The sequence below is a fragment of the Astyanax mexicanus genome, chromosome 5 (genome assembly GCF_023375975.1).
Source record: "Astyanax mexicanus isolate ESR-SI-001 chromosome 5, AstMex3_surface, whole genome shotgun sequence".
NCBI classification, from domain to species: domain Eukaryota; kingdom Metazoa; phylum Chordata; class Actinopteri; order Characiformes; family Acestrorhamphidae; genus Astyanax; species Astyanax mexicanus.
Window position 1 is genome coordinate 58113948 of NC_064412.1, and position 23553 is coordinate 58137500.

The window sequence follows — 23553 nt, forward strand, 5'->3', positions numbered from 1 at the left end:
TGCAGTTTGTGGGAGTGTTTCTTTTGGACCGTGTTGCAGTTCAGTGTTCCACCAACAGGGGGAAGAAGAGTGACACTGTGCTGTGTTTACTTGTACATATAAAATATATAATAATAATAACAATAATAATAATAATAATTCATACAAATACTATTTATTTTACATAAACTTTTTCACATTATTGAAAAAAAATGTCAGAGACAAATGTAAAAAAACAGATTCTTACAAATAAATTGTTTAAAATGAGTGATTGCATTATTATTATTATTTCCCCCCATATTAAAGAGATTAACCTAATTAAATAGGGGTCCAGCAGTGAGTGCTAGTAATCTCATAGTTGGTGAAATAGAAATCAGTGAGTAAATGTAGTATAAAGACGCCTGTCTGAAAGGTCCACTCACTCAAGACATATCTTTTATTTATTTATATATTTTACATTATTTCTTTAACAGCATTCCCTGCTAATAAGCGTATTTTGTAAGGAGCTAATATAAATATACCTGTAAATGTATCATATCATGTGTTACTGTCATTTTTCCACCGTAAAATAAAACACAGGGTAATACAGGTAAGAGTAGTGGATTTTATATACCCTGCCACCCAACTGTCTGCTATTGACCTACGCTAAACACTGCTAAACAGCAGAAACGTGTAAATCTCGCCCGCAGAGTTCGGTGATGGGTTTACTCAGACTTCCCGAGTCTCCCGGAAGTTGCTGGAGTTTACCACATATCAATACCGGCTCCCTGATGCTCACAGACCAGATAAAATCTCACGGAATCCAGAACGAGTGACCCAAGAGTGAACACAAACGCACACACAGGGGACACAGACATTTTTACCCAATCACGTGTGTGAAAGAGAGGGAGAGAAAGGTGCTACCTTCGTGTGCATTTTCATGAAGCGCATGCAGAGGGTTCTGATTGGCCTGTTCTCTGCAAAGAGTCTGAGTCAGCCAATCAGCTTTTAGTGTGGATGGGCAGGGTTTTTTCCCCCTCCTCATGGCTTCCATCAAAACTCATTTGAGCTCAGACTACTCTAAAGTATATCCATGTCTGGTAAAAGTCAACAAAGTAAACAGTGAAATTGGGATTTCTGGTAAGAGCTGCTCCACACATATGATACAGTGATGGGGACTGAAGGGATTAAAGGGACAAAACAGCTGTGTAGCTTTAAGAAAAGCTCTTATAAGTGAGAATAACCAGTAAAAACAGTTTGGGGATGTTCTAGAGAAGACTGTGAGCAGTGCTCCAAATCTCAGAATCAGAATTGCCTTTATTGTCATATGGTCCCCATCATTAATACAAGATCTTGGAAAAAATGAATTCAGCTCTGGACAGAAATAAATATTATTATGTTGCAGAAGCTTTTAGAAATGATGCAACAGTGAATGTGTGCTGTAATAAAATCTAAAATCACTCCAACCAAATATTACAGTGTGTGACTGTAGAGAATCTGATCATATTACAGTAAATCACAATAAAATGTGCAGCAAATAAAGAGCTCCACTGTACCTGAGATAAAATAACAAACTACAGAGTAGCTGATCCTGATTGGATAAAATAAGAAACTATGTTTGAGATGCTGAGTGAATGTAGGCCTAGCACAGAGCAAGGTGACCTCTCTCTCTATCTCTCTCTCTATCTCTCTATCTCCTCTCTATCTCTCTATGTAGAAGCTGGCGGGCTGAGAGCCACTAGGGGACGCGGGCTGTGATTGAGAGTCTGGTTGGGATGCTGGTTGCTATGAGACTGATCTAAAAGGCAGAACAGTAATCAGACCGGTGGGCAGGATCTTACAGGTGGCTTTTTATAAATAAGGATAAATAACCACAACAGAACTTCATTACTTCAGCCATGTTTCTCTATTTAGCTCTATAATAGACATTGGGTCCTATTTTTAAACATCAGCAGAGCTTCTGAATATATCTACACTGATGGGCGTGGTGTTCTGGAAACGAGGTGTGTTCAGGTACATTTCTGAACACCGTTACAATAGCAATCCGCCAAAGTCAGAGCTCACCTGATCTACTCTTAAAGAGAATGATGAGTAAGAGACACTCTGTCACATCCATCCTACCACTGTTTTTATACCCTTTGTATAGCCATTTGTATTGCTATCTATTTAAGGTTTAAATGTTTTAGGATAAATAATCACTCCTAATAATCAATAATCAATAATCGATGCTTATAATGTGATTGGACAGGCTGTAGTAGAGCGCCGCTGCTCTCCGGAAAAAGCCGAGTGTTCCCGAGCGGCGCGAGGCTCCGCCCCCTCGCAGGGCTCGTGCAGTGGGAGCTGTGGAGGCGCCGCGCGCAGCAGCAGCAGCTCCGCGGGAATGAGGTGAGGAGCGGGCGCGCGCACCGCGCTGAGGAAACTTTACCCCGGTACTACACAACCCAATAAAGCACGGAATCCGCGGCGGAACCGGGTCAGTCTGCGGGCGGCGGGGCGGACGGATCGGCGGTGCTGAGTGGGAGGATGGTGAAGGCGGAGATAAGTTGAACCGAACCGAACCGAGACCCGGCGGGTTTACTGTTCCCTCACCCCGCGGCTCCGGGTCCCTCAGCCCGGCAGCGCCAGGTTACCTCAGCGGCTTTACCGCGGGTTCTCCGCTCTGTGTGAAGCTGCAGGCCGCCATCCCTAAGCAAAGAGACGGATTTTACTGTTTTTAACGCGTTTATATAATTTAAAACACTTTTTACCGGAGAGAAGATGAATTTATCCCGGTTGAATAAGTTAGCAGGCGGGTGTTTAGCCTAGTATCCCTATAGTTAGTAGTTAGCCGGTTAGCGGAGCGGAGCTAACTGTGCTAATATACAAACCGACGCTCTGTTTTCCCTAAAATTCCACCTTAAATCCCACATTTTCCCTGCTGCGGGGTCTATGTTCCTCCACAGTCTCGGTAGTTAACGCTAACGCTGCTGTTTGTGCCACGAAAACAGCGGAGAGACTGCAGGCTGTCTCTGTTTTTAAGGTGGAATATATTTTTAAGGAGGTGTGGGAAAAATGGATGCGGGCATGGAGAAGGAGTGCAGCGCTCTGGGAGGACTCTTCCAAACCATCATGAACGACATGAAGGTAAGAACGGGGGGATTTCTGGTTTTAGCTTGTTTTGTATCGCAGGAGAAGGTGTGGAGAGGGTTAGAGAAGGTGTAGGATGAGTATAGTGCGAGTATAAACGCTGCTCGGCGGTGTAAGCTGGGTGTAAAATATCTGAGTGAGAGTTGGAGCTGATCTCCAGCTGTTGGGCATTAGAGCTCCATATCTCTCAGCAGCACCAGGCTGCTTCACTCCGGCTGGCAACAGTTCTCTGGTTGGTCCACAGAACACTGAGCTCTAATGGGCTGAAGAGCAGAAAAAACAGAAATAAATTAACAAATCAGTGCAGCAGGACACTGACACAGTATTTAATATCTATCATATGGCTGTCATGATTCATTAATCTAACTCAGGGATAGTAAGTGTGATATATTTTAGTTGATATAGATGTGCATCATGCCATATGTGGCTAAGCTGTAATGTAAAGAGGAAATCTGGTGGATTATTAGTATCTGCATAACTGAGAGTGGGTGTTATTGTTGGTTATTGTAAAATAGAGCTGGGAGGTTAATGGAATTTATTTGATTAATGGAATTACTGTTTTAATGTGATTTTCTGAATATGATAACAAAGATTGTGCATCTTTAAGTATAAAAGCTGCAGAGTGAATATCAGTAGATAGTAGAGTTTTGTCAGAAACCTGTAGAGAACTGAAATTCAAGGAGGTTATATTGTGTTTACACCATATTTAATATAAAAGCTGTATAATGTAAGGTTAAAGGGGGCTGCTTACTATTCATTTGAAAATAAAGTTTAAATGAAATGTAAAGGAAACAGTGGCTTCTTCATCACATTAAATTGTGCTGTTTGTAAGTTATATAAAAACTAAACATCTCGTAATTGAGAATCTCTATTTTTTTTCATTGTAAATGTAATATTTAAGACTATATTAAAGCTCTACAGGAACACATGCAGGATTATTTAGTAAACAAAATGTTTAAAAGAGACCAGAATCTGTTTTCTACTTTAGATACTTTTAAGTATGAAATATTGGTATTTTAATCTCAGTATCTTCACGAGGGAGAGTCACCTGAAATAGTTTTCTCAGCGTCTTGAAGGAAGGAGTTTCTGGAGGTGCTGAAATCACCATCTCAGTTCATCAGCTTTAGATCAGGAGATTAATGTTGAGGAATAACATTTTTATACTTTTTACTACTGAATTATATATGTCAAGCATTCGTTTTCATCTCTTTAATATTAATCTACAATGTAGAAAATACATTAAATAAAGAAATAAAGAAAACCACTGAATGAAAAGGTGTGTCCAAACTTTTGCGTGATACTGAAGGTGATTCATCGTTCAGCTCCAGGTGTTAGCAGTGTCTTATATCTGGTTTTCTGAGCTGGATTTGAGGTTTTATGCTGAGGAGGAAGTGAGAAACAGTACAGACGTCCTCAGGGTTGACTCAGTGGGTTAAACTGATGTAATAAATGTGATTTGTCAGAGGTGAGTGTTTAGGTAGGCAGTGCTGCGTCAGACCCTGTAATAATTACAGGGGAATAGTCACTGGGTGTTAAGCTTTTAGAGTTGTATAGTTAGACATTTTTTGGATGTCTTCGTAGGTGTTTCCTTTATGTGCAGGAAAGTGGAAGTGGGCCATCTGAGACTTTGAGGACAACTGGAACATGCAGGATGTCCCCATTCAGATTAGCACTATCACAAACAGTTTAAATTGAAGGGTTCAGTGTTTCCTATTGCCCCATATATGTCGCAACAGCAGTTACAAAAGAGACAAAAAAAAAAAAAAAAAAAACTAAATTCTTGTTTTCCTATAACCTTTCCTTATTGCATATTTAACACAGTTTGTAGATGTTTTGGACAAGTGTGTACCAATCTGTATACAGTTAATTTGTTTTAATTAATAGTAGGGGTGGCTTAAGGCAGGGCTTCTCAAAGCCACCTTTACTTTATATATGTGTACTGTAAAATATTTTGTTTATATTCGGTATGAATACTGATACAGTTTAGTAATGTTTAGGCATGTTGTGTTTTAACTGCTTCTAATCTGTAATACATCAGCGTAATCGACAGTGTCAGTTATAGAAATTTGTCGATTAATTGTTCGTTTGAAACTTCAATGCTCCACACAAAGTTCTCAGGGTAAGGGCTGCTCACTCTTTCAGTTCTCACTCAACTTGTTGATCAACAAGTCAATACATTCAATATTTTAAATCCACTGGATTAAAACAGATTGTTTATTCATTGTTTCTAAATTTGTTAAAAAAAAAATCAGAACATTTTTCAGTATAGTATACATTGTGATATTTCTACATTAAAATACTCACTAACCTGCGGAGAGTCGTCACTAATAATCTAAATACATGCTGAATTAGTTAATGTTTATGTTGAGTTTAGTGTTTTTAATCACCATTTTAAGTTTTATTTCATTTTAAACTGAACTGTCAGCAGGCTTGGAGCTTGTTCTCCTCAGTGCCACCTGTTTTCTGAGCTGGATTACTCACTGATAGTTGTTGACATTGATAGTTGTTGGCACTGCTCTTATTAGACAAAGTAAGTTTATCTGTTTGATCTGGTATGTAAACACTGAACACTGACAAGTAGCTTCCGGCTGAGTGATATGATTTTTAAACATTTTTCTTGCCATATAATTTATATTAATATGGATTTATCCAGATCTATGTCTTTTATTCCATTTTGCTGAAGTCTGGAGGTTATTAGCATTGTTAGCCTAGCATAGCAATGATATCATGGTTGCATATGTGTGAGACTGGAATACTTCCTTGCACTGTGTAGATTAGTCAGCAAAAGTCTCCATGTGTCAGGTGTGTGTCTGTCTGTGTGTGTGTGTGTGTGTGTGTGTGTGTGTGTGTGTGTCATGAGATTCACCTTCAGAACTGATGCAGAGTCCAGCGTTTGCAAGTCAGTGTGTGTACACATGACCGATGAAGGAGCTGAAGGACGGAGAAAGAGGGGGAGGTGTGTGTGTGTGTGAGAGAATCTCAGGAATGTGTTGAGCGAAGCATTGACCTGATTGCAGGTCCGACATTGTGGTAATGGTCTCCGAGTCGGTGAGCTCTGACGTCGTCCAGTTTAGGTTATGTCATCATTGCTGTTAAATTATTAGAATTGAGTGGGTGTTAGTGTTAAAATGTTAAATAAAACGTTTTCTAGTAGAGCTGGGGGATTCATCGATTTTATCGATTAATTTGAATTTACAGTTAAGGACGATGTGTTTTTATCAAAATCGATTTTCTCTGAGTTTTAATTTTCACCACCGACGCTCCCCTGAGCTTAGCCCCACCCCTCACTCCCGCGCGCAGCCCTGCCCCTCTCTCCCTGATAAATTAACCTACAGATATGTCATATATAAGATATCTGGCACAGTAAAATGTGTTAGTAACAGTACAAAATTCAGATGATCATTATCTGAATTTACATTAGTGCATTAGTCTGGTCTGAACTGATCTGAATGTGTGGATGGTGATAAGCTGTGTAAGAACCTTTAGCTGATGCTGGTTCTGGATCCTCATGGGCTTTCTGTTTTAGAAAGCATGCAGGGCAGCTAAAGGGGAAGCCTCTCCAGTTACCTGGCAGCCTCTCCACCTGGATTTGGCTCTGTAAAAGCTCCTGAACTCTACACTGATGCACGCTTCAGCTCCGGTCTGGATGTTATGATAGGAACCTGTTATAATCTCCTGTTATATTTGTGCTTTATAGAAGTGTTTGTGAAATTCTGTCCACAAGCATTGTGCTGCACGTCCAAATAAATTGTGCTGCTAGAAGTGTAGCCTGAGTGTCCAGTCTAGGTTAAATATGAAGCAGGTATGTTATTAAAGGTTTTTTTAACTTGTATGGGGAAACGTGGTGATGTGTAAATCTTTGTAGAACATTATGAGAATAATTTTCCTCTTTCTGATCAGGTTTGGATGTTTTGTGACAGTAGTCTGCTGCTTTAGTAAACCTTAGTGAAGGGCATGGAGTTCACCACAGAGCATATTGACTGTGCTAATCTATGGTTCTAGATTTCTTATGATAATGAATTCCTGAGTCTTATCAAGAGCTGGGTTTAATTATAGTGTGATAATAATATTGAGCTTATTGTTAAGAAAGTTTATAAATTGGCCAATGGCAAGTAACAGTTCCCTCCGGCCAAATGCGATGATGGTAGAACTTATTATCCGCTAACAAAAAATTCCTCTGACGATCTCTTGATTCCTTTAATAAAACTCCTGTAAAAAGACGTTTGCTAATGTACGTGTTGTGTCACATATGGTAAGAACGTCCAGACTGACGGGCAGAGCCGACACAGGATAAACACAGCAGTATAGGGCTGGCGTTGTAGTTGTAATCCTTAACCCATGAGTATGAACTCTTAACTGGGCAAAAAGTTATTTTATACATTGTAGAGGCATGTCTAGCAGCCAGTGATCTCTCACCAAGAGGAACACTACCCACAATTAGCATCCAAGACCTCCAAGGTTTTAGAGGGCGATAGGGAAGCTCTTCCTCTTTGTGGCGAGACCCAGTGTTTAATCTGAACCCTCCTGTAATTATCTTTTAAGAATTTATGAAACTGAACCAAAATATAATAATGTATTTACCATAAGTTTTACCTCAGAAATTCTTTAGTTTCATTGCTGTTGCTTGTTCAGCATTTGGCTGCATGTCCAGGTGTGCGTGCGTGTGATCTTGCAGTGAAAGTGAAAGAGAGACGGAGAGAAAGAGATAAGGATATGTTGGCTTCGGCTCCGTCACACTCAAACTGAGCTTTACTGAATCTCACAGGGCCACTGGTTCAACTCTACGCCTCTCCTGACCGTTATCACTGTTAGTTTATTGAAGCTTTGATTTAATCTGCTGTGTAATTGTGAGCTCACTGACAGTACTGAGCGAGTTTCCTTGAAATTAAGCAGACGTGAAAACTGCCCTAGGGTGATTGTGCACGTGTGTGTGCTTAGTCTACTGTTGCTAGAAATACAGTGCTGTTTATTAATACAGCGCGTCTACATTACATTACTATTTCTTTTTACACAGACTGTTTATTAATAATGATTATTAAATATAAGCTTTAACACTGGAACCAGATTATCAGCGTTCTTTATTTCACTGTTTATCGAAGGCTCGGGCTGCAGCAACTAATTGCTTTAATCGATTAAAATTGATTATTAAAATAGTTGGCAACTAATTATTGATTAGTGCCCCCCACTTAACTCAACAAACGCCATGACTAACCAGTGTTGTATGGAAAACTCAGGTTTGCACTAGCAGACCCAAGTCATCAAAAGTTTAAATGCGGCAGCAGTAAGATTAGCTACGTTCAGCTACATTCAGAGTAAAAAAAAAGTAAACAATCCAAACATTTCATAATAATAAATGTGAAGCCTTTTTTTGGCTCTTTTCTGGCATTGCGTAGAAGTTTTTAAGAGTCATAGCCAAGTGTATATTTACATTATATACAGTGTTGTTATTAAATAATAATAATAATAATGATACTAATAAAATTAATGAAACTGTCAGGTTTATTCTACATGTAAACACCATTTTTTCTTTTTAAATAATGGTAGGTTGTGTTGCTTATAGAATTACAACATTACTTCTCTAAAAATCTTTCATTTTCATTATATTTATCTAGTTAAATATATTAAATATAAATTATATTACTAAATATATTTGCTTTGTAAAATAGATTAATTGAATTATCAAATGAACTGTTAGTTGCAGCACTAGTTTCAGCACTGAATGTCTCCAGCGGTGTGAAAAGCGTGGTGTTTAACGTTGACTGTGACACTGATGACGTTAAAAGGTTAACCGACCCTGAAGGCTGCCTCGCTTGTTTTTGTTTTGTTATTGAAACAGTGGACCGACAGGTTTTTCCTTCCCTGTTCTTCCTCTCACTTCGTCTTCTCCATAGCAACAGAGAGACGAGATCACAGCGCAGTACGACCAGAAAAAGACGAGGGAAAGAAAAACGATGGCAAATTGTGAGGCCAAAACTCTGGGGAAAGACTCCTGTCTCTCCTTTTCTGTTTCTTCAGAGAAGTGAAGGAAGAGAGCAGATAAAGGACGGGTGGATGGATGTGTGGGCGGGGGATCCTGCCTCAGGCTTTTAATAGGAAGGGTTTTGTACAAACTGTCATTTGTTTCCTAAGAAAATGTGCTGCTTGTGATTCACTCTGTGCTGGAGGGCATGATACTGAGAACATGGACCAGAGGAATCAGAGCAAGAACCGTTCCTGAGTTCTTAAAGCACCACCTTCCAGACCTATTTCTGAATATTCGTACCAAATTCAGTATTGAATCAAATAAATTCAATCAGCAGCTCCTTTGTGTTTTTGTTTCTCACTGTGCTGGGCGGTTTCGCAGTGTATGACAGTTTTTTATTTTTTGTATGATTGAGCTTTTATATAGGTTTGTGTCGTATTATCCTGTCAGGAGTACATAGAATATAAAACATTAAGGCTGTGTGAATTGTGGGAGTATTTTGGACTGATCTTCAGCAGTGTGGAGCTTTGTTAGCTGTGTTGTAGCTGTGTTGTAGCTGTGTAGAAGTGTAGAAGTGTAGATATCTGCTGTGCATAAGCCTGTTTAGTGGAAGCGTTCTGGAGCACGTGGTCAATATGGTATAGTAATTATAACCAGCTTTGAGATGCTCGTGCTTCAATATTAGTAGCGTAGCAGCCGTCTACACTTCACAGTGCCTCGGGTACATCGCCCCATGTTAAAGAGAATTTTTGCACCACTACTTTTATAGTAATGTTACATTGCACCGCATTATATAACATGGGGCATATATAATGCATTATATAACAATGCTATTTGGTCATTTTATACTACTGTATTTGCCTTATTGTTCGTGTAAGAGTTAAAAAAGTAGCTTCCACTTTACTTATCCAAAAATACATGTGCCAGTGTTTTATCTAATCTTAACATTTAGGATTTTCATAACGTCATACCATGTCAAAACATTAATGTGCTACTGTATTTTCTGCCTCTGTCTCTATGATCTGCAGTACCATCAACTTTGTGTTATTTTTAAACTGAAAAATGATCAAATACAGAGTTCAGTTTGTTTATAGACTAAGTGAACACTGGACACAAACTAAAGTCAGTCATACAGTAAATGTTAAACCATTAGTCTGACTATTTAAACATGTTCAGCACAGCTAGTCAGAGGACATTCTGTTTACCATTATGTTTAAACGTGCAAGTCTGTGTGTGTTCTGTGGTCATCTTAAACGCACGTGATTGAATGAATAAATTAATGAATGAATGGCCTGTATTAGCCACAGAGATAAAATTTGGCCCTTCAGACCAATCATACTCATAAAATACCACACTCATGTTAAAATGGAGTTAATACATGGTATACGGTATTAGTTATTTCACAAAGCCCTAGTGATCATTTTAAGCTAAAAACTTTTTAATTCTGGTTAAATGTATTTTGCTGTCTTTTTTACAAACCAATGTTACAAAAAATCAGCTTTAATCCAGCACACATGCAGCAACCCTGTAAGCTCTGCTGATTCAGCAAAATATGAGATTTCTAATGGTATTAGCAAAGTTGAGCAGTTGCAGTGTGAGGAGGAAACAAAGACTTCTGAGAACTGCATTCTGTATAGGAGAAAACTAACTGGCTAATTCAGCATTTTATTCAGAAGCTTATACTCATTTTGGTTAGGGTGGTGTCAGTACACTTCTGTGATGCAGCATTAATGCAGAAAGTTTAACAGTTGTCCAACAAAGACAGTGTAAATCCACAGGCTGCACACGTGAAGGCATGGCTGTGTAACAGCAGGGTGTGTGCTGGACTGGCCTGACTGTAGGGAATGTCTGGAGAATTTTGAAATAAAAAGAAATGCAACAGAGATGATCCAGACTGTTTTACAGCATACAACGACGTTCTGTGAGAAATCAGACAGAAGAGCAGCAGAAACTCATCATCACCGTGTCTCTGTGCTGCCAGAAGAAGTGTGTCACTAATATATGCTTTAATGTCCCAACTAGTTGTGGAATGTGTTGCAGCCTAAAGTGCAAAATGAAGAACATTGATCAGGTCATTTACCTTTTATTAAAAGTAATATAAAGGCCACAGTCGTGTGTCTGTGGAGCAGATTTAGAACTGCACCCTCTGACATCCTTCAGTTCCATCCAATACCTAGAAGGCACGTCCCATATCTCCAGCAGCAAAATTTATTATCCGTCATCAGTTCCAGACATAACTATTCCTCTCTCAGGGCCATGTGATTTCTGCAATGTGGAAAACACAGAGAGAGTCATGCAGTTAAATAATGAAAGAAAAAATTATATTTAAACACAAAATACATAGAATTAGATTAGGTCAAAATAATATTTTTTTAAATAATGATTCATCTCAGAAAACAGTTAGCATTGAAGCTAACACCCTCCAGGCCTTACTCTTGAGTTCAGATATTAGCTAGCATTAAGCTGGTAGGTGCATTCCTGTGTTCTGAGTTCAATAACTGTAATTAATCTACATTTAATCACATGTAGTCACAGAACACCTGAGCAATTTTTTTATTATTGATTTAAGATTTACAACCAAAATACCTACACACAAACACACTCGCACAGACATGGAACATTAAAATATAGGGAGAAAAAGAGAAACCAATCAGTGAATAATTTACATAACAAGTTAAAACATTGCAAAAACACAGTTAATTTTACTTTAGCTGTTACAACAGATAAATTAAATTTGAGTGCCCTTAACTTTGTCCTGAACTGAGAGAAATAGCAAGTCTCGCTATCCTCTTATGAAATATTGTTCAGTATGTTCAGTGTGTTTTGTAACTCCATCAGTAGTGTTGCACAGTTATCCAGCAGGATCCTCCCTTACAGCTCAGCATCGCTCAGCACAGCTGTTCCTGCTAAAAACACACTCAGCAGTTTCAACACAGAGCGCAGATGAGGAACATGAAATTAGCTTATTAGTTCACACTGACTAAACGCATAATAATTTACATTACTGTTGAGTTCATTTTTGTATTTCTTTTCTGCTGCTACAATGCCATCAGCTGGATTATCTTTACTCTATTTATCAATATATTTATGACTAATTAAGAGCTAAAAAAGGGACTGGTTATTTTCCAGTAACAGTGTTTTCTGCTAAATCAAATTTGCAGCAGGAGTCACCTCTTTCTTCCAGAGCAGTTGTCTTCATACTAGAACAGAAAGTTCCTGCAGTAGTTCACCAGTCTTTTTTCGTCAATCACTCAAGTAAGCATTCAAGTGTAACCCCTTCTTCTTTTGATATGATGCAGAATTATTTTTTTTTAAAGCTGATTTCTCTGGCAATATTAACACATACTCAGATTGCAACCAGCCAGCAAACTGCTAGACCTGTAGGGTCCTCAGTCTTTGTTAAAAATTAATCTTCACACACGATGGCCAAACTAAAGAACAAAATAATCATGCTGAGCTTGATTTGTATTGTCTAAAGTGGTAATCTCTGTTTCCAAGGCTGTTTAGGCAGGGCTGTGTGGGGTAGGTAAGGTAGATGTCAGTGTTAAACTGGATTCTATTGGCTTTTCTCCTAAAGTCTAATTAGTTTAATACTGTAAGTGTGTGTGTGTGTGTGTGGTGTTTTACAGCAGGACTAAACAGCCCGAGCAGGAGATAAGAGACCGGACATGTTTGTCTTATTTTATAAGAGTCATTATCTGTCTATGTGCAGTAAAAATACTCTAAGCAACATGTACATTATCTGGCATTATAGCAGTTCATTCTTCCTGAGATCAATCAACCCCCACATTCAGAAACACAGTGGGGTGGTGGTGTAGACTTAGCCTGTAGATCTGTTCAGTGTTCTTATTATTTTATTTGAGTTGTTTTTACCATTGTGCTGCTTTCCTAATCCAGGTTTAAAACATCCAGAGAAAGTAAAGTGGTAGCCAGCGACGTGTGTAAGCAAGTTTAAATTGGGAGTTCACCTTCTTACTGGCATTTTTACCTTGCTTACATATTACAGTATATTGAGATTATATTGAATTGAAACACCTGAATTTTAATGTGTATTATATTGGCAAGTTCTTACCATTACACAGCCCTATTAGTTTGCTTATGTAACGTTTTTGGAGGGTCAAAATATGTTAATCCGAATTATTTTGAAGCATTTCTTTTGTTCTGTTCATAATAACATTTTGACATGCATTGCAGATGCATTATCCTTGTCAGATTTTAGGGGAAAGGTCATTTTCTGTTTTGCAGACATGCAAAAACTTCTCAATTTTTGCCATTTTTGATGGATTAATATAATCTGAATATTACTTCTAATGTTGTGTTGACGTTACATAATGATTAAAGAAATAAAATGCTTGTGAACATAACCTGAACTTAATTAGCAATAGAGCACCAGGTTCATCCTGATAATGCAGTACAGATGACTTACTGTTTCAGTGTAATGATTTACCACTGTTTACCCTGACTTATCCCTCCTTCTCTGTCTGTGTGTTTGCCCCGTAGGCGAGTTACCCGGTCTGGGAGGACTTTGTCACGAAAGGAGCCAAACTTCAGTCCCAGCTAAGGTAAGATCTGCTCCTCCTCTTCTCACGTGCACCAAGAACATGCAGGGGCTGGAGATTACCATAATCCTTTTACTGTTTTTAATGCTGGAGACCTGGGCGGTTGCAGCCGTGGGCTAGGTGTGGATGTGTTTACCACTGTGTGTTCATAACCTGCCTGAAGCTGGAGGTGAAGAGACCCACTGGATTAAAAGTTAGAAATAAAGTGAGAAAAATACACAATTGTTGGAGTAAAGGAATGTCAGGACAGGCAAGAAACACTGGGAAAGAAATCAGATGAATGTGATTGAACATAATGAATCACTGAGCTCAGATTCAGTTCAGTGGTCAAGACATATTTGGTATATAAAGGCGTTTTCACACATGTACTTGGTTTCTCTGGTCTGAATCAGTTGATGAGTTCGTTTATTTGGAGCGTTTTCCCCTCAATTTGATTTGTTTTCACAAAGACACAAACCTAAACGCACCCAAATGCACCCTAACAAACCACACGGGCATACCGTCTCCTCTGATTGGTCAGAGCCGTCTGGTGCAGGAGCAAAAAAGGAAATATAGCAAGAAGATTCTGTGTCCCAGACCAGCACAGGTATAGCTTTGCAGTGTGGAGATGTCCATGCAGTATGCAGAGTTGTGTGGATGGTGAGCAGCAAGTGTTCAGTGTGAAAATGGTGTAGCATGGAGCAGCAGCAGAGATGCACTATTTCACCACAAACAGAACCAGAACCTCTGGTGTTGGTTTGGAACCGGATCGAGATCACCTCTTCCAGCAGGTGTTGGTTCGGTTGTTTTAGTACTTACCCGAGTGTGATTTACCTTTTTTACACCTGCCCAAAAAATTTACTTTTTTTTGTAGGCTTGTTTTAATCGAGTGAAAAGTGCTGATGTAACACCAACAGGAGGTTCTAACATACACACACATCTCTGTACAAAGCTTATGTTTGGTACCCCAATGCAGGGAGACACCAAAATCAGCATGTGTTCTCCGTTACGATACAGTTTATGCCTCCGTGTTAAATTACACATTCTGCTACACCCACAGGTTAATGCATCCTCTGTAGTGAAGCTTCAGGATTGTTTGTTTTTACACATTAGAACAAATAAAACATAAAATCTAGCGTGTGCAAATGTTTGGAGACATGCTGAACCTGATTGAATGCAGAAGAAATCTGTATCAGAGCCTCAGAGTTGACCTGTGGGTCACCAGCGTTTACAGTCTGCTTGCTCTCCGGCCTCTCTGTCCTACAGAGTAAACAGTAAACAGGATAATGACCCTCCCGAAGGTCCACTCCAGTCTCACTGATAAACATCAAACACACTCCACTCACACACACAGTTTACTGCTGACTGCTCACACACTCGCCTAGTTTTCAAATCTTTATACTCTTTCCTCCACGTGGCGCGTTAATCCTTTACATATGAACAGCAGAAACCGTGAATCTGTGCTGTGTAAACCTTAACTGCTGAATTGAATTGGCTAACTTGGAGAAATGTCATTAGCCCTATCCAGACGGGATTAGTATCTCAGGGGGGGCATATGTATAAAACATTTCACACTTCTACTCAGTGATAAAACTCCTGCATCCGGACTGCAAATAAAAAAAACAGGAGGATCAGTGAGTTTTTAGCTTTTTTCTCGGTCACATGACATCATCGCAGTGTTCAGAGGACGTTTGAGAAAAACACCTACATGATCGTTCTGGACAGGAATAAAATCACAGAGGATAAAACCTCCCATAAAAGAGAAAATTACCCAGAACCCCCTGAGAAACTAATCCTGTCCGAATCCTAGTCGAATATAAAATGTTCATTTTTAACACAGTCAAGTCTACAGCATAACTGAATAGATTTTTCTGTTAACAAAGATTCTATTCAGAATGTTATCTAGCTAATGATGGTTACCCTTCTCTCTAAATATTAGAAATGGCCATTAAAAATAAAAAAACTGAATCTGTTTTTAAAATATATGGTCTTTAGTTCTTTTCTTTCTGTTCTTTTTTCTCTGTTGTGAAAAATCTTCTCATTGGGCTTCACTTTGGGTATGAATGAAAACCCTAGGGTATTGTGGGATGTAGGCTTGTGCGTGGCTGGGAGGCTGGTTTTGGAGCAGAGTGGTGTTGAAATGGTACTTTGTAGTCTGTATCACCTGATACCCCAGAGTTTTCTGATAAACCAGCACTAACAGATCTCTCCACAGAAGAGGGGCTCTGAATAGACCTCTACAAAAGCACTATTGACCCTGTTAGTGTGTCTCAGCCTCCTGGCACACTCTGGCCTCTTTTCCACTGCAGGGCCGAGTGCTAAAGAAGCAGCACTGTTCTGTTCTGTGCCAGTTTGGACCTGTTAGACCGGTTACGCTTTCATTTTCCATTTGCTGTGTCTCAAAAATCATCTGACAGGGTCTGTCACTGGATGTTGAATTCACAGAATTAGCCTGTTAGCATGCTAGCTTGTGAAATGCAGCATAATAACTTGAAATGAAATGCTGGGATATTTGTTTTTCATACCAATATCAGGATATCCAGCAGTGTCTAGATCAGTATCTTCAAGTAGATGAAGAATTTCGAAATCCAGTTCAGTTTCTTTAGGTCTTTAAACGGATCTTCGTGCTTCCAGCTTTTTACTAGAGTATCGTATGATTTATGAGTTGCTCAGTGTTTGAGTTTAGACGGCGAATGTTCTGCACGTCGTTTTCCCGCAGTGTGGGAGGATAGTGAAGTCGGTGTGTTTAGCTGCGTGGTGAAGAATGCGGAGGGGGGTCACGCAGACGGATGACCGGTTGGCCTGTTTGCTCAGGATCTTGATGAACTCTGTGCTTTAGTCCTGCCGGTGTTCTGCTGGCTGATGCCCTGCTGACCTGCCTAGAAGGTTCCCGCTCTCACAGAGGAACCGCAGCATGCTGAACATGATTTAACATCTCCTGCTGCATATGCATTCCATATATACACTTTACTGTGAGTTAAGCAGAGTTCAGCAGTGTGTGGACTCCTACGCTGTGAACCGTTTCACTGAAATCGGGGACATTAGCTGGGAGTTCGTCCCTCTTTTCTGCAGTATCTGCATTTATTCATCTGGGAGGAAAACATTTTGTAAAAAATAATTTTACACTAAATGTTGGAACATTGCTGTAAGAATGGTTAGATTAAATACCCAACTCATTTCTCTTGTCTTTGACTGTTGTGGTACTTTCACTTTATTACTGTACCATGGAAAACAAGCACTGTCATATTTTTAGAATTTTTGTATTGACTTGGTACTGAAATATTGGTTCTCATGGCATCTCTGTTTAGGATTATCTGCTGTCTATTTCAGGAAATGGCAGCAATTCGAATTTTGTTAATTAATACTTATTGTCTTGCTACAGATTTTAAGTAACACCTTCTGTATATAGCGATAGAAAGATCAGTTGGCTATGTATCTGTATCTGCCAATTTCCAGCCAAAACATGAGAGCAAATTTTTTAATTTGCTCTCAAATTTAATGATTAAAGCAGCAATGTGCAAGTCTCATTGTAGCAGCTCCTAAGGCACATGCCAGTTTAAGAGTGTTTGTTATTTTCACTTTCCTTTGTGTTTGTGGAATGTGTAAAACTAACAAGTCTTGTGGAGGAAAGAGAATAAATTCTTTGAACACCACTAACTGGTTACCTCTCTCTCGAGAAAGTGTCTTTCCACCTATACAGTGTACTATACTGTTAGCACAGCAGCCACACAAAGCTACACATACAAAACAGTGAAGATTTTAATGCTGGATAAAATATTTCAGTTGTTTACTCTCCAAGCTTCCCCATGTGGTTCTGTATTGATATTTACAGAATCTCTGGTGCTCTGAAATATTTATAATGCAGATATTTACAGTGAAGGGCACATCAGCTCGTTTTTTGCTAACACTTGTATTGGTTTAAAATGCCAGCTCAGAGCTAAACCAGAGAAATATATAGAGAGAGCGACATCAGCCCCCAATAGAGAGAGAGAGTGTAAAAGCCCAGCTCTAGCACCGGTCCTGTTCTACACACTAGAGATAATGGTCTCTAAATTAATTTCTGTTGTTTATATATTTATTGTATTTCCTTTAATGTAAGGTTTACCAGCTGAATGGTGTTCCTGTGTATCTGTGTTTTTTAGGACGACCATCATCGTAACCGGATCGTTTCTTGATGCCTTTCAGAAGGTGGCCGACATCGCGACGGGAACTCGAGGTGAGAAGCTTTTGTCTTTATAATAGATTGTATGGATTGAATGGTATGAACAGTGCTCTGTATTTTATGATGTGGACCATTTAAAGTTTTCACTAAGTCATTTATAAAATACTAAGCAGTATGTAATTGTACAGGTCATTGGATTCCCTCAGTGTTTTCTTCAGTGTTTTCTTCAGTGTTTTTACTGTAGCCTCATTTTTCATCCAAGCCCCCGGTCTTTAACCCGTCCAGTAAAATCCAGCTCTAAAGCAGAGCCTCCAGGTGACTGACGTGTCTCTACACGTCTCCTCTGAGTGAAGCCGAGCACGGATCAGAATAAATCCATTAGTTGTGTCTCAGAAGCAGTTTAAAAAGAGAAGGAGCTTATTATCCAGCTCTGTTCATGTTGTGTTTTGAGGAGAGTTCCATATAGTTGTGCTTTAGAATCTTTAGAATTTCTGTATGAATAAAACCTAAAACATCATCAAATTATCATCAGAAAATAGTTCTAAAATTAGGTAAAGAGAATCCAGTTAAACAAATGAAGCAAATATTATACTTGCTTATTTATTTCTTGAGGAAATTGATCCAATATTACATATTTGTGAGGGTAACAGTATGTGGATCTCTGTTATAAGCAGTTAATTTGAAGCTGAAATTGGTATCGGGTGATTTGCCTTAATTGATAAAACCATGAATTCTAAATGATATCAGATAATTCTAAAGGAACATATCAGGACATCTGGCCATGAACTGCATCTCAAGAGGAGGTGGGTCATGCAGCAGGACAACGACCCTAAACACTTTACCAAAAAATGCTTTAAGAATAATAGAGTTAATGTTTTGGAATGGGGCCAAGTCAAAATCCTGATTATAATCCAAGGGAAATGTAATCCAGTTCATAAATATTTAATATTGGATCATTTTCCTCAATAAATAAATGAACAAGTATAATATTTTTCTCTCATTTGTTGAACTGCATTCTCTTTATTTTCTTTTAAGACTTGTGTAAAAATCTAATGTCATGTTTATGCAAAATATAGAAAATTATAAACAGTTCACAAACTTTACACATACAACTCTACAGTCTGTTTTCAGGCTCTTTCTGTTTGTGTTTATCTAAATATCAGTGTTTTATTTAATGAATGATCTGATGATCTTGGATATTAGATATGTGCTCCGACTCGTGCAGAAACACAGCAAGCCGATCCATTATCTGCTTTCAGAAGAATTAAAAACCCGTAACTCCGAGCAGAGAGTCCGTGTTGGTGTATCTCACAGTAACGTCCCTGCGCCCCTCAGGCCCAGTATCGTCCTCAGCGTGGACAATAGAGCGGGACATGGTTTCCTCACGGGAGCTAAGATCACGTTTCAGTGTCGAGTTCTTCACCTTTAATATCTTATAACCTTCCTCTTATAGGAAACGCTGATTCATTCAGATTAGAGTTTTACATTCAAAATTTAAATCACTGGACTACAGTTCACACAATAAGATAAGTTAAATGTGTTTTTTTTTTTTACACTTTTTTTACACATTTTTTTTATTAAATGTGAAGGGAACTGTCGATTGTGCATCACTTTAAATTATGCTCTTGGTTTAAAAAAACATGTAGTTATATAAGAACTATCATAAATCATAATTGAGAATCATTATTTTAATTCATGTATTTGAAGATTATTATTATTATTATTATTATTATTATTATTATTATTATCCTACAATATATCACCCAGCCCCTGGTTAGACTATAGCGAAACATGTTTGTGTTTGTTTGTGTAAATTACACGTTACATGTTTCACAAAAAGTTCCATAATAAATGCAGCTATTTGGTTAAACCCTACAAGTGAAAAAATAGCTGTTATTGATTAGAGAGTGAAGGCATTAATGAATTCAGTGTACAGGTATTTTAATAGGCCTGTTTTGCAGTTAGAGAGCACTGAGAGATTCACCTGGGCAGCACCTGCTTCTGTAAAATATCTTCAGCACGTTCAGAAAAGGGAGTGTTCAGGTGAGGAGTGTGTTTTAAAGATTTACCTGCCTGCGGTGACGCCACGCCTTAATGTGCAGAGAGAGAGGCGGCCCGGCCCTTTCGCGTGAATCCTGCGCGAGAGTTAGAAGCTAAAGTTCAGCTGAGATCAGTGATCTATAATCAGACGATTTATTCGTGATTCTGTTTGAATCCTCATCAGTCTGACTGATTAAACACTGTTATCATTTATACTGTCACTTAGAAATATTACACTTATAAAAGATTATAAAGGGACTAATATTTGTGTATTAAGGATTTTAATCAGATCATAAACATGTTACAGATCATTAATAAGCAGTTATAATATTACAGTAATATTCATCACTCATCAAACTGTGTGTAATCTTTATTTCTAGAAGCTCATCTTCAAGATAGTTAATGTATGTTTAATTTTACTCTTCTTACTATTGAATCTTATTCAGCACCTCCCGGTCAGGCTGCAGTTTTGGACTTTAGGGAAACGTTTGATCAGGAGTTACTCACAGCTCAGACCTCATGACTAAGAGTGAGATGCTGACTGGGTTTTTTATGCCCTTCTGTTTCCTGTGTGTCATGTCTTTGCTGCTTGTGTTCTGGTTTATATTTAAATATAAATAAAATTTGATTATCTTAAGTTAACTATTGTATTTTACATTTTAATACCCAATATCAAAAGTGTTAGGAAGGAAACATTTAAACTGTGCAATAAGTTTGCTCATTTTTTTATTATTTTATTTTATATTATTTTATTTTGTATTATTTTATGAAAAAAGTAACAGAAATTAACATATTGTCACTGTCCAATGAAAAACAAGTATCTACATTTGTGTATTTTTAGTTTACTACATAATTTGAACTGTCAAAAGTCCTTCATAAATTGACCAAGAGGAATTCTCTGAAATGATCTGTAATAAATGATTTTTATATTGGCTTCCATTAAAAATTAAGAAGGTTTTTATCTCTTTCCTATAAAAGTTGAACTTGTTTTCCATTTGAAAGTCATGATATATTGTAAACCTAAACTACATGTATTATAGTATAATATATGCTAAAATAATAAAAGAAAAAGCTGAACAACAGGGCATTAGATTATTAAATTGTATTTTCAAAAAAATAAATAAATAAATGGTTATTAAACCCGTGTGCACATGGTTGTATAAGAAGCTGGTATAGTGACTCAGCGTTTTCTCCGCTGTTGATGTGCCCCAACTGTGTAAGAAAGGACAGAATAGAAGAGGACAACAAACGGCAACTGTAGTCCCTCTCTTTCTTCAATTTCAGTCATTTTTAGAGTTTTTTTTTTTTTTTTTTTCACAATTTACAAATAATGTTTCACAACAGGTTTAATTCTGTGAAAGGGAACACTGTTCTAATAGCAGAGTTCAGCAGGTGCTTCAGTTTCATTATTGATTTACTGATGTACATCAGCTCCTGCCCCCACAAGATCTTATCAGCTTATTGATCCTCTGTGGAACAGATGTACCCCCAACTGTACCCAGAGTTCTTTTACATTAACAAGAATTAACACATTTATAATACATATTTACAAATAAAAAATAATAATAAGTTAATTTAATGTGACTGTGAGTTCTGCTTGGTAGAGGTGCTGATATCTGCTGCTGGTATATCAGTCTCCAGTGCCTGAAGGTGTAAAGTTTTTTTGTATTATTATTATTTAAATTAGGGATATACTGATTAAATTCTTTTAAATTAGTTATCTGCAGTGTAATACATTTCTTAGAATGAAAATTGAGCTGTATCTAGACATTTTTAATAGTTATTTGTCTTTTTTAAGCCTATTATCATATTGTTTGTATGATTTTATTTTATTTGGAATTTATTTGAACATATTTCATGCTGCCCTAAATGCAAAAGCCCATGAACCTTGCTGAAGACTGGTCTCAGGTGTAAAAACACTCCTAAACACCACGCCACTCTTCAAAATAACATCCAGTTCACTAGTCTACACCTGAACACTTTACTGGCCCGTCATTTCCTGTCTGCTCTCTGGTTCTGATTCTGCTGATCTGTATCTCATATCTTTAGTGAAGAGCAGAGTAACTCTGGATCCACTCGAGAACCAGATCAGCAGAATCCAGAACCGGACTCTTCAGTAAAGTATTGGGACACAGCCGGCCGTCTGGCCCTAAACACACTTAACTCCACTATAAACCATATTACTGTACACACTGACCCCAATACACACACACATTACACACACAAACACACATTACACACACACATTACACACACACATTACACACACACACACACACACACACATTACACACACACACACACACACTTCAGTTCACACACATCTGTTTAAATGCTGACTACTCGTTCCTCTGGAGGAGTAGAGTAGAGATTCCCTCTTTCCTCTGACCCTTTAATTATCCATTCATCCAGTTTTCCTTCTCTCTGATCCCTCCTTCCATCCCCCATGCCTTCCCTCCTTCCCTCTCTCTGCAGTAATTCAGAGGTTTGACTTCAGTATTGATTTTCTTTCCTCCTCCTGCACGGCTTTCCTGACCTCCCTCTCCCCCTTTTCTCTTTCTGTCTGTTTCTGGTGTTTAGAGCTGGAGAGAAACTCAGATAGAATTTATAATAGAACTCAGTTAGGATCATTAACAGGTTAACTGTTCTGTGTTGTGGCACTTATTTATAAAAATAATGATGATATCTGGTGTGTACTGCCTCATAATGGGTTCAGCCCTATAGATTTAATACACTACAAATGACTGATGTTGGCTTTACCGTTACGCCTCCATTTATTAGCATATTCCAGTATTATAGAGAAATCCAACTGTTCAGAATTCCTCTCTAAAAACATTAATACATGTAGTGAAGTCCTAATAATATTAATATTCAGAATATAATTCTATTAAGATTAATATCCAGAATTCAGTTCTAAAAATACTACTGTCTAGAGAAAAGGTGTGCCATATTGTATTGTACACAATAACAAGTCTTGCAAAAAAAACTCTATCATGATATCGCAATATTCTTGTAAAAAAGAATACTTAAGTAGAAGTAGTAAAGTATTCAACAATTTTGTACTTAAGTACTGCATGTATTGTAAAATGTAGTAGTGAAGTACTAAAAGTAAAAGTACAGTACTGTGTTATGTAGTTAATTACAGGAAGCAGTGGAACGTTCTCACAGTGAAAGGCAGAACAGGAGCAGCGTCTTCTTAGAATAGCATTTTATAACTTAAATACAGTATGGAAGTAAAAGTAATACTCCAGTAGCTACAGATACAGTATTTAGTACTTTAGTACAGTAGTGAAGTAGTTGTACGTCAGTATTGTGTATCTGTAGTGAGTAGTGACCGTGCGGTTGGCTGATTATGGTGGTGTTGGGTGTAACGTGGGCGTGTTTCAGGTCCTGAGGTTTTGGTTCTGCACCTGTTTAAAGCCGGCGAGGCTGCAGACAGATGACTGATCAGAGCTCTGCTTTCAGCTGGGGGGGGGGGGGGTGGGAGGAGGTTGGGGAGTGACCACCAGACCTCCGCTAGGGACAGCTGTCTGTACGACACCCCCGCCCCCACGTTTCATAGGAGCGTCTGACACGACTGCACTCGTTCCAACCACAGAACCAGAACACACACACATTACACACACACACTACACACACTACACACACACACACACACACACACACACACACACACACACACATACACAAACACACACTACACACACACACACACACATACACAAACACACACTACACACACACACTACACACAAACACTGACCACA

At 38.3% G+C, this 23553-nt stretch overlaps 1 protein-coding gene across 4 annotated transcripts in view; it reads left to right on the forward strand.

Annotated features, from left to right (window-relative positions):
* Positions 1-2308: 2308 nt before the first annotated feature.
* Positions 2309-23553, forward strand: part of mtss1 (MTSS I-BAR domain containing 1) — a 45207-nt gene continuing 23962 nt past the window's right edge. For 2 of the 4 annotated variants that reach the window (XM_049479251.1, XM_049479252.1), the window contains exons 1-3: positions 2310-3081; positions 13547-13608; positions 17727-17800. In XM_049479251.1, coding sequence (XP_049335208.1) covers positions 3010-3081; positions 13547-13608; positions 17727-17800 — 208 coding nt within the window. In that variant the 5' untranslated portion in view covers positions 2310-3009. Of the gene's footprint in view, positions 3082-13546; positions 13609-17726; positions 17801-23553 lie in introns of all 4 variants that reach the window. The other 2 variants (XM_049479250.1, XM_049479253.1) reach the window with 2 other exon arrangements.